Source organism: Eschrichtius robustus, chromosome X (assembly GCF_028021215.1).
Source record: "Eschrichtius robustus isolate mEscRob2 chromosome X, mEscRob2.pri, whole genome shotgun sequence".
NCBI lineage: Eukaryota > Metazoa > Chordata > Mammalia > Artiodactyla > Eschrichtiidae > Eschrichtius > Eschrichtius robustus.
Genome location: NC_090845.1, coordinates 91,540,388 through 91,552,661, shown reverse-complemented (window position 1 = coordinate 91,552,661; position 12,274 = coordinate 91,540,388). Strand labels below are relative to the sequence as shown.

The 12,274-nt window shown below is 41.9% G+C and overlaps 1 protein-coding gene across 2 annotated transcripts; it reads right to left on the bottom strand.

Annotated features, from left to right (window-relative positions):
* Positions 1–1,428: 1,428 nt before the first annotated feature.
* On the bottom strand, positions 1,429–2,924 carry BEX3 (brain expressed X-linked 3). Of its 2 annotated transcripts, none has more exons than XM_068533178.1 (3): positions 2,840–2,924; positions 2,378–2,455; positions 1,429–2,044 (listed from the first exon to the last, which is right to left on the bottom strand). In XM_068533178.1, exon 3 carries the CDS (start codon positions 2,014–2,016, stop codon positions 1,678–1,680), a length of 339 nt encoding a protein of 112 aa, XP_068389279.1. In that variant the 5' UTR covers positions 2,017–2,044; positions 2,378–2,455; positions 2,840–2,924; the 3' UTR covers positions 1,429–1,677. The 2 variants fall into 2 exon arrangements, with proteins under 2 accessions (XP_068389279.1, XP_068389280.1); XM_068533179.1 differs by having other exon boundaries at positions 1,429–1,998.
* Between the last annotated feature and the right edge of the window lie 9,350 nt (positions 2,925–12,274).

Sequence of the window (12,274 nt, the reverse complement as noted above, 5' to 3'; positions counted from 1 at the left end):
TGCAGATCTTGGGTTAGAGACCTTCCTTGCTATGTTCCTTTGGAAATTAAAAGTAATACTTTACAGGTAAATAGTTACTTGCTTAGGCCACTTAATTAAGAACAGTCAGGAACAGTATTGAGCTTGGTTATGAACTCCATTATAGTTTGTGAATCAATTAAAATAATAATTAAATATCTACTATGTTAGACAATACACTAGAAACTGAGCTCCAGGATTATTAAGAAAAAATCATTGTCTTCATATGGGCACACAATCACATAAAAATGATAAAGCCAGACATTCAAAACAGTTTTTAAGAACTTACAAAGCAGTTTCATGTTTCATGCATGGAAGGGATAGAAATGGGAAAGGAGTGCATTTCAGCTTTAAAATGTGTTCCTCTAACATAATTTACATGGCCTGTGGTTCTGTTAAACTGGTTGGGCAGGGCTACCCAGACTCTTTTCTGAGAAAAATCCCCCACATAGGGTAGAAACACAGGCAAAACAAAGCTTTCAGCCTGTTTGTGTTTTGGAGGTTTGAGGTAGTACAATTCTGGGCATCTACATGTGTCTCCTGAGCTGGGCCCCAGTGCATTCATGTCTGAGTTTTCAAAAGGAGGAGCATAAAAATAAAACCAAAAGGGCTGTTTTGTTCAGAACCAACATAAGAACAAGAACCATGGGAATGGTACTCTCAGGAATATAACTCCAAAGTGAGGATAAAAGCCTTCTCCACACTTTTATAGAGGTCAAAGGGGGGATTTATCTCACCAGGGACTGCAGAGAGATCAGTGGGGTTTTGTTACCTTGTGGACTCTAGCACATCAGCAACAGGAACAGAAACAGGAGCCAGCAAAAGGGAAAGTATACCCAACTGACATGGCAATAATCAGGTGAGTAGGGGTAGTGCAAATATGATCAGAATGACAGGGTGGAACCCACCTATTTTGCCCTCTGGACTTGTGAGCCTGGGTGAAAACTCCCTTTAGTACTTCCCAAGTATCTGATAAGGGCCAGGGTCCTGCTAAATGCTGGAGAGTTGCCTAGGAGGCAGCCCAACACAGTTCCACACCTCATATATTCCACTCAGCAGCCCTGTAAGGCAAGCATTATTCCCCATTTCACAGAAGAGAAGACTGACTCTTTACAGGAATGTATCTGTAATAAAGGGAGGGTTTACTTCCAGTTAAGACTGGAAGATGCTTAAAGTTCACTTTTCTTTAAGTTTGCTGAACCAGTAATTATTTTGTACATTCACAGACTCATTGAAAAACCGTTTTCATTGCTTCTAAAACTCCAGATAATTAAAGGGAAAAAAGTCACATATTATCCAACCATAGAGAAATGTGCTCCAATTAACATCCTGGGGTATTTGATTTCAGATTTTTGGAGGGTTCATATAATATATATATATATTTTAATGAAACAATAATAAATGTATAGATTGATTTTTAATTGCTTTATTAACTTTACATTTTTCCATGCAAATGGGTGAAACGCTACTGTTGACAGAAACAGATTGCGTGCCAAGGCAATCTCCAACTAGAAGCTGGTAACACAAGAACCCACCTGACACATGGAAATTACATAAGGTTCACAGCAAACGGATCAGTAAAGGCATATCAGGAAAATGCAAGGAAAAGGAGAACAACAGTGGGAATCACAGTATTAATCTCATGGAAAATGGCAGGAGTCAAGGCATAAGGCAAAATTCATCATGATGGTCATGGTGATTAGAGAGCTCCCCCATAAGGATACGCAGGCAATTCCTCAATTGCAGCTCCCTAAGTTTTCTCCTGATTTCTCTCATCTCCTCCATGAACATTTCCATATCATCTCCATCTCCACCCATCCCATCGTTGACCTGCCTATTGGGTATGGCCCATCGGAAATTAGGGGCAAGTCGGCGAGCCTGTCCCCGTCTATTATTTCCTGCTGGCTGGTGGCCTTCGCCCCCTCCCAAAGGGCGGTCTTCCTCTCCATTCTGCACGGGCTGCTCCATTTCTTCGTTTTCCTGGTGGATATTTGCCATGATGAGATTTTTTTCCCTGGTGATTTTTCTTTGAACAACAAGTAAGACAAAGGCAAGGAGAGAGACTGAATGCTTGGTGCACTAACCAGCAGGATTCAGAGCCCTGATATCAAAGACTTTTAAATTTTATTTTTTCCCACCTCAGGAGCCTCGTGCGCCTTCTAGGGAGCCTCCAATTTGAGCCCCTTCCCCAGCTCTCTCCTTTTCTCTCCCTCCCCCAAACCCAAAGCCCACCATTTTTCTTTTCCCAGGATTCTTTCCCAGAGCGCAGCAGGCACCAAAATGGAGGACGGGGGATAGGGCCTGGGGGAGTTAGGAAGGGGTCTCAGACTGGCTTTGCACCAGCACCCCCCGCACCGACCTGGGCCTATCCTTGCTGTCTCCTGCTCCTCCTGATTCTCGCCACGAGTGCGCCGCCGCGACGCCTAGTCCCGCAGACCTGCAAAGGGCCGGGGTGGGAGCAGGGCGCTGCTGCAGCCGGGCGCTTGGCCCCTTCCCGGCCCCACGCCCCCGCCAACCCCTCCCTCCCCGCGTCCTCCGCCCCCACCCTCAGCCGCTCCCATCCCCGCCCCCCTCCCGGGTTCACCATTGCCCTGCAGGAACTCAGGAATGATTTCCCATTGCTCTTAGTTGCTCTGCTGCCCTCCCTGGAACCCTGCAGTCCCTGTACCCCCACCCAAGGGGGCCCCCATTTCTGTTCCCAAGAAAGCCGAGGCGTGGAGAGAGCTCGCCGGGACCCGCCGCGCTGAACCCCTGCGCCGGCCTCTGGGGTTGGCGGGCCGCTGCCGCCCTGGCGTCAGCGCGCGGGCCCCGGGGCCCTTACCTGCTCCGCTTCCCCAGGGCCCGATGCCAGCCCGCCGTGCGCAGGGCAGCGGGGAGCTGGTACCCAGACACGAGTGACGACTGCACCAAAGGCTGCGTCGCTCTGCAGCTCGCGGTCACGTGAGGGCTTCGCGTCACCGCTGAGCTCTCCCCCAACTCCTGCGGCCGGTGCAGCAGGAGCGCCCCCCTCCAGCCTAGTGCACACACACAGACAGCCCCCTCCGCCTGTTTGTGCGCAGGGCCACAGCGCGCACCGCTCTGTCACTCATCTTGCTTCTCTCCAATCTGAGAGCCCACAAGTGGCATCACCTCCCTGCGGTTGGAGTTTGCCCATCTCTGGTTACCAGGCAGGGTCTGCAACACCCTCCACCTCTCCCACTCCCGCCCCAGGCTTTGGCGTTGGGTTTTTCTGCTCTCTCTTCTCGCTAACCACGGGGGCCCCCCGCCTCCACTCCCTTGCCACACACATGTGCACAGCCACCATTGCCCACCATGCCCCTGAATTCATACCCTTCTAGGAAATTTAGATTGAGGGCTGGGGTGAGGAGGGAGCAAGGGACTTGTCAGAGAGGCGAGGAGAAGTGGGCTGTATAATATATATCCTTCCTAATAATTTCTCTTTATTTCCTTTTTAAGAAAATCAGCACGCCATCAAAAAATTAAAAATTATGAGGTTTCATTTTTGAAAGAAATGCTTCATCCTGCGGGATGAAAATGCCTCATTGTTTGATTACATTCACCTATACCACCCAGAAAATATTTTCTCTGGGCTCCACACATCAACAACACTTTTGAAACATTATTTTATTTTGAAATTTTGTTTTGAAAGAATACAAGCATCTTCCTGAATACAGTTGGTATTTTCAAAATGACCTGTAAAGTAAATCTTCAGGTAGAAGTCCAGTTGTCAGACCTTGGCCATTTTATGTAAATGTAATGTGATGTTCTTGATACCACAGTCTTTGGAGAAAAGGAGCCTTTTTATTTTCTGCTTTCCTTTCCATACCTTCCAAACCACTCCTACACATATCTCCTTAGAATGATCTCAGAAGTTAAGTATAAAATAGGTAAAAGTTCCAAAGACATTTGCTTTTTAATGTGAATGTTTTCAAAAAATATTAGAAATAAGCATGGAGTATGAGAAGCAATTAAACTTGAAACTCATCTTGAGTGTAACTGTTCCTTTTTTCAACTTGAAATAACTGAAAACGTTTTTTTTTTTTTTTTCACGGTTAGAAAATAGAGATGTCTTTAGGAAAGTGGCATTATTATAAAAAAATATTAAAAAGTGTTGGTTGTGTTAAAGGAACCGAAAGAGTTATATGTACTGAGTCAAGACAGGCCAGGCAAATTCTTACTGCCTCTAGTTTTGGCTCCAAACTACTATGTAATCTCCTACCCTGCTGAACTAGCTGGGACATTGAATAAAGAAAGAGTATATGCCTACTGCATATGTAGTTTGAAATATATAAAATTATATATATGAGATATATAGAAATATTGACATATAGCTCCAAAAGCTCAAATTACAAAATAATTGTCTTTTAAAGGAATGCTAGTGATTCCTGGATTCTGTCTCACTGTTAGCAACTCTTCGTATAGGTAGCTCTATTAATGATATCCACTGGAAGGATGCTGATTAGAGGCATGAGCTGTAGTATCAGACATGTCTGGGTTTAAATCCTGTTTCTGCTACTTACTTGTTGTATGACTTTGGGTCAATTACTTATCAAGGTCTCTGTGCTTCCTCTGTGAAACAGGGATTGTTAGAAGAAATAAATCACATATTTCAAGTATGTACCACAGACCCTAAAGAACCATCAATGAAAGTTGATTCATTACTTTTGTTTACTATTATTAGATGGTTTCTAACAAGATTTGAAGAGTAGGCAAAGCATAGTTCCGTCCTTAGCTAGATCCACTTGTCTTTAAAATCTGTGAGAGCCCAAAACACATCTGCTGTCTTCTACTTTGCAAAGCCAGTGACTTATAGAATTCTTTGTACCAAGTAGGTGATTGGTAAATATTTGTTGACTGATACATCCACTACTAAGGCTAATAGGTTGCTTTTCATTCAGAGGACTGTATTTAGAGCAATATGGAAAAGCTTTCATGAAAATTAGGAATTACCTAGAAAGAATCCCCTGAAAGTAGACAAACCACTATGACATAACCATTGAATACAAAGTTAAAGAAGTGGATTTTTAGTTCTCTCAGTGGCTAAATGTTTTGCTATTATCTTTTTGACCCATCTTGGATAAGTCTTTTGCTTGAAACCACCAAATTTTCTTGGATGGAAAACATGCATCTGTATATTTTTCCAGATTAGATGTTATGCTACATAGGAGATTAGTTGAATGAAGTGCTGTTTTAAAGATAGGTGAAAATTGTCCTGGAAATGATGTTATCTTCACTAAAATGCTGTGAGGTATTGATTGAGATCTTTTCTTGTCCTTGGTGTTTTCTGAGGAGTTGAAGATAACAACCTATTGAGAACAAAATGTTTTTAATTTCTAAGGCTGAGTTAGAAGGACACAAGAGTCTTAGTTTGGGACTCATGTGCCCTGAAGGACAGAGAGAGGGTGAACTGGTTTGATGGCTTTTACCCTAAAATAATAGAGGAGTAGTGTAATACTGGGAAGGAGGAGACTGGGTTCACGTTTGGGGAAGTGCAGTATTCGTGAAAAGAACCTATTTCCTCTCCTTATCTCCTGTAATTATAGTGGATGGTGGCACTTGATTGGTTCCCTTCCCCAAAGCCAAGGGAGTGGGATCCCAAAAGAACTGTACATAAAGTTTAGGGATATCTACAAAATGTTAAGGTTCACTAATTCCTTTGCTGGATATCTGCATTACCATTGGGATTTTGAGCTACCCAGATGCTATAGGAGACTGGAAAGAACATTTTGGAGAGATTATGTGGTGGTGTGGCCAGGTAGAGAAAGGGCTACCAAAGTTCCCAATTCTGGAGAAGCATGAAAAATAAATCCTACCATGCCTACAGGTTCCAGAGTTGGGGAGTGGGGAGTTATTGAGATACAGATTTACCAGTAACTGATACAGAGTAGGGCAAAGAGACCTATGAATCATAGGAATGCCATGTGAGGGTTATAAGAGTCACATGCAAGATATGGCCCAGTCTTCCAAGGAGACACTTGGAAGGGAGCTGCTTGGATGTGAGTCCTTATCAGCAGGTTCTCTAGAAGTCAGACTTGAGCTTCAGTGATGATTAATCACGTGGGGATAGCAATCTTACCCTAGGTATTCACATAAAGAGTTGTCTTTTTATCCGTCTTCAAACTCTCAAGTCATCTGAGTAAACACAGGGAAGGAGGGTGTGATTGTTAATTTTATGTGTCCACTAGGCCATTGGATGCCCACATATGTGGTTAAATAATATTTCTGTGTGTGTCTGTGAAGGTGTTTCTGGAAGAATTTAGCATTTAAATTGGTGAACCAAGTAAAGCAGATGGCCCTCCCCAATGTAAGTGGGCATCATCTAATACCATTGAGGGCCTGAATAGAACAGAAAGGCAGAAGAAGGTTGAATTCATTCTCTGCCTGATTGCTTGAGCTGGGACTTTGATCTCCTGCCCTTGGTGTTCCTGGTTCTCAGGACTTCTGACTCAGACTGGCACCTGCATGTCAGCTCTCCAGCTCTCAGGTCTTTGAAGTACACCATTGGCTTTGTTGGCTCTCCAGCTTGTAGACAGCATACCATGGGACTTCCCAGCCTACATAATCATGTGAACTTGTAATCAATCAGTCTATAAACCTTATAATCAATAAACCTATCTATCTATCTATCTATCTATCTATCTATCTATCTATCTATCTATCTATCTATGAATCTATCTATCTAGAGTCTATCTAAATAATAGATAGACTCTAGGTAGATAGACTCAGATAGATAGATAGATAGATAGATAGATAGATAGATAGATAGATAGATAGATAGACTCTAGATAGAAAGATAAATCTCATAGAGGGATGAGGAGGATTCTGAATCAAAAGTGATATTGGTGTTTTAAAATACATAGAACCAAGAAGAAAACTGCTATATATAGAAAGGTTAAACAACAAGGTCCTGCTGTACAGCACAAGGAACTATATTCAATATCCTGTGATAAACCATAATGGAAAAGAATATGAAAAAGAATGTATACATATGTATAACTGAGCCACTTTGCTGTACAGCAGTAATTAACATAACATTGTAATTCAACTACAATAAAAAATAAATTTAAAAAAAGACATAGAGCCAAATCTTTAACAGTTTAACTGAACCTATTTTAATAAGCAAAAGTGACTGAAAAGTTGGGGAACAGGACTGAGATACAGTTAAAGAAGCCCATTGTCCAGTAGAAAGTGGAGGGTGGGGATGATAGAGCACTACTGAGGCAGCTACTGGAAAAATAAGACTGTTTTGTAATTTTACGTCAACTAGTTATCCCTCAATCAAATTGTGGTGATAACAGGTTCATATTCCAACAGAGGAAGCTCATTTTTGCTGAGATCTTTTTGCATGTTGCCATGATATATATTGTAGCTCACATGTATTTGGCTGGAAATGCACCCAGTTGGACTGTAGTTATTGTCCTATTCTCCTCTCATTATACTCTCCTGGGTGAGTGCTAGGCTTGGGAGAAGATAGTCTGGCGCATGGTGGGCTCTGTGGGTGTGGATATCTCTGTTCCTGCCTAGAATGGTTCTCTATGTGTCGTCCTGATGCTTCATTGCTGCAGTCTTATTGTGCTTCTCTTTTTTTACTACATTTAAGCACCTATTAACAAATTGAAACTAAGTATTAAAAATCTAGGAAATTATGCCTACTCTAGCTTCCCTATAAGCTATGGCCATTATAACTTTGATGCCAAGACCTTTGAAGAATTGAGAACAGACCTGATAAAATTTTAAGGGTGTTACTGTAAGAGTTTGAAACATTTGAAAGATAATGTATTTCATTCAAGAGATCTAGTCTTAAATAATAACAAAGCTATAAGGCTAAGACATCTGAGTGTGAAATCAACAGATATTCAGGACCTCACTATCTATTAGAGAGCTGAGGGATGTTATTTTATTTTAGAGACTGCAGATGCTGTCTTGAGACACCAGAGACCCATGGCCACTCTTTCCTGTGGTTTAGGACTCTGGTGAAAAAGAAGTTCTGTCCTGTATAGTCTCTAACTGATTAATTGAACTACACTATGTATGGGCCAAGAGAACTCCTTTGACCCTTCTAGCTACAGGCCTAGGCTAGCATCATTCTTACTTTCCCCTGGACTTTGGGATGAACTTAGAAGAGTATCAGGAAACTTAGCATAAATGTTTACCTTGCCTTACTGTTGCTAGTCCCATGTAAGTTCCATTACTGATACAGTTTTAGCACCTAGCAAGGTCCTAGTACCCAGTAGGCCCTATTAGTTCAGGGGTTGTAATTCATATGGCCACAGGTGACATATATTGAGTGAAGCCGGCTGAGCAGGAATCTGGTTAACTAGGGAGCATGTGCTCTATCAAAATGAGATAGCCTTGGGGACTTCCCTGGTGGCACAGTGGTTAAGAATCTGCCTGCCAGTGCAGGGGACATGGGTTCGATCCCTGGTCTGGGAAGGTCCCACATGCTGCGGAGCAACTAAGTCCGTGCACCACAACTCCTGAGCCCGTGCGCCTAGAGCCCGTACGCCACAACAAGAGAAGCCACCGCAATGAGAAGCCCGCGCACCGCAATGAAGACCCAACGCAGCCAAAAAAAAAAAAAAAAAAAAGAGATAGCCTCTGCCAATTATTGTCATGAGACAATTCAGGCCCTGTGTTGCCAAATATTCCTTTTTTTCCCTCAAGAGATATCAGAAATATAAAAGTTTATGCGAAATTGCCCCCTCCCCCCAAATGAGCTGCTAATTTAAAATTCTGCATTCATTTTCTCACCTTTCCTCACACTTAACTCTATTTGGCAGACTTGATAAAACATTGGCTTCATACTATTGTGTGCCTATAGCTATTGCCTGCAGCATGACACAGGACTCTTCCAGTTATCTATTGGTAAGTAGCAAACCATCCCAAAATTCACTGGTGTAAACTGTAACTGATATTTATGCTCACAGACTCTGTGAATCAGAGGTTCAGAAAGTACACAGTGGAGGCTACTCTGCTCTAGGATGTCTGAGGCCTCAGCTAGGATGGCTTGGCTGAGGATAACTTGAAAGGCTGTAGATGACTCAAACAGTTGGGTCCTGAAACAGCTGAGACTGAAATGGCTGCAGGACAGGCTTATGTAGGAGTATCAACCAGAGCTCCCACAAGTAGCCAGTCCAGCATGGCTATCTCAGGACGTTAAAAGCAAATGTTCCCTGCAAACAAGGTGGAAGCTATATGCTCTTTTATGACCTAGCCTTGGAAGTCACATAGATCAGTTTTACTGTACTCCATTGGTTGAAACAGTCATAAGTCCTCTTCCAAGATTTAAGGGGAGGGACTATAGACTTCAACTCTTGATGGGAGGAGTGCCAAATAATTTATAGCCATGTTTTAAAACCATCACACACATTACTGGTATGTGCTTCTCACAATTCTTTTCTTACCCTCCAGCAAGACAAGGCAGTCAACATGTTATTGACACTTGCTTGATTACAATCATTAAGTACAAAATAATTTTTGAATAAGACCTAAAATGGAATTCCCACAGCTTAGTTCCACTCATACTTTTCCTGCCTTAAGGATTTCTAAGAAATTAATTCTTACTAGAAAAATATTTAGCATATTTGCTTATTTGTCCACAATTATCCACCTGTGTACTGATTGGGTACTGATGTGCATAGTTATCAGAAAGGATTGGAAATAGGAGATCAAAATAAACTGTGAGCCCAAAAGAATGGATTAGGAGGGATATAGAACATTGGACTTTATAGTCATGTTTTCTGTTCTTTTGCATAATTTTGGATTTATAGGGTAGGATTTATGATCTCACTTGCAGTCCCAAGCTTTCACAGATCATGTATTGTCAAAACTGGAAAGACCTTAGAATTATTTTAGTCCAAGAGCCTATTTTACAAGTTGGAAAACCAAGATAGAACAATTAAGAGGCTTGGCTAGGTTACCAAATAAGATAGTGGCAGAACTAGAAATAGTACCACCTATGCTTTCTTGGCTAATACTACCTATCTATCTATCTATCTATCTATCTATCTATCTATCTATCTATCTATCTATTTGCCTTGTAGGTCTATACATATTTTATATAAAATCAAAGGAAATACACTAACATTTTGTTTATAATTGTTTTTGGCTCTTGTGATGATGGTTGATAGGCTAAAATCATAAATCCAATTTATGATTTTCCACATTTTCTAAATATTCTACAATAAATTAGGTAGATATGAGAATAAGCAAAAAATTAAAGACTAGTGAAACTGATAATTTTATGTGTTTTTAGTACAGATGAGTTTATCTATCTCTAACTAAAGAGTAAACTAACACCCTCTCTCTCTCACACACACACACACACACACACACACACACACGCAAACACACACTTCTCCCCTTCCTCCCTTCCTCCTCTCTTTTTACACCCCTGCCCCAGCTCCTGAGTCAAGGGCTACTTTTCCCACCACAAATCTAAGACTTTTAGGCATCTGTAGCATGACAGTATCTTGTGCCATATTTTACACTTAGAGACCTATGCCTGGTGACTTGGTGACTCCCCACTCCCACTCTTCCCTCATCCCCTCCCATTTAGTTGTCCTCATCTCTGAGATTAAAAATGCATTTCTAATGCTGGACATCAGGTGGTGATTACCTCTATCTTCTAAATTATCTCAAAGGACAATGTATCCTTTTTGTAAGTAGAAGGGAAAAATCTTTATTTTTCTTTTAAATTCAGGTTATGAAATAGTATGTGCAGAATTATCCTAGTTTCCTTAAACATACATAGTGATGAGGGCTTCCCTGGTGGCGCAGTGGTTGAGACTCTGCCTGCCAATGCAGGGGACACGGGTTCGAGCCCTGGTCTGGGAAGATCCCACATGCCGCGGAGCAACTAGGCCCGTGAGCCACGACTACTGAGCCTGCGCGTCTGGAGCCTGTGCTCCGCAATGGGAGAGGCCGCGACAGCGAGAGGCCCGCGCACCGCGATGAAGAGTGGCCCCCGCTTGCCGCAACTAGAGAAAGCCCTCACACAGAAACTAAGACCCAACACAGCCAAAAATAAAAAATAAATAAATAAATAAATAAATAAATATGAAGTACTGTGTATCTGTAAAAAAAAAAACCAAACAACATACATAGTGATGAAAATGAAATAAAACAGCACTTATATAAATGCTGATTATGTCGAGCATTGTTGTATATGTATATTCATTATTGCACTTTATCCTCCCCCAAATCCTATGAGGTAGGTGCTAATATTATCCCCTATCTTATTTTACAAATAAGAGAATTGCAGGATAGCAAAGCTATGCAACAGATAGGAGGTGGTAGAGCAGGAATTCAAACCCATACAGTCTAGTTCCTAAGTCCATGTTCTTACCCTCTACTCAGTTTCATTAATTAATAAGTCCCAAATCTATATCTCATTCTTTCTTTTATTCATCTATTGTTAGAGACCTTTTCTGTGCTATGCACTGCCTGCCCATTACACATCTCAATCTCAGTACCATGTTTAGGAGTTCTGATTCCCTTGACATAGTTCTTTCCACTTAATAAAAATATAAGAAATATACTTTTCATTCAATCAATTTATTGAGCATCTACTATGTCCCAGGCAAGGCCCTGGAGATATAAAAGACAATAAGACAGATACAGCCTTCATATTCTTACGGAGCTCATGGTTTAGTGGGAGGAAACCAGGAGAGTGTGGTAAGTACTGAAGGGGAGATTGGAGCACTGAGTAAGAGGACTTAAACCAGTTGCCAGTAAAGTCTTCCAGGAAGAAGCAATGTCTAGGAGATCAATTTCTGCTATGACAGTGTGAGGAGCTCTGTGGAACTGCTTTCCTGTGAAACTCATAAAAAAACCAAACAAAATAATTTAAAGGCTCTAGAAATGGTTTTAAGGGCATATATTAAGTGGAAAAACATCTATTCAAGAAAATCTATAAAAACTTCATAAGAAATATGAGTCTGTGGTATTTGAACCTAGACCTCTCCCTCCCTCTCACTCCCAGGTCAAGGAGGCATAAACTGCACTCCTAACTGTCAGTTAAGAACACAGGACATCCTCTTCCTGCAGCTTGCAGCCATGGGGATTTCTTCCTGGGAAGAGAAGGATATCAGCATTCCTTATCCTGCCCCAACTACTGAGATTGTGAGGTTAAGCTCCAGGTGAGTGCAGTTGAGAGGTGGGGGCTCTTTCCTTCCAACCAGCCCCCACTGATAGAATGGAGGCTGTCCTGTGGGTGTGGCACCACTGAGAACACTGGGGCCCTGATCATTCTTGG

Bases quoted from the DNA above. Each gene is read 5' to 3' on its own strand.
- BEX3 (XM_068533178.1), bottom strand. From the start codon at position 2,016: ATGGCAAATATCCACCAGGAAAACGAAGAAATGGAGCAGCCCGTGCAG.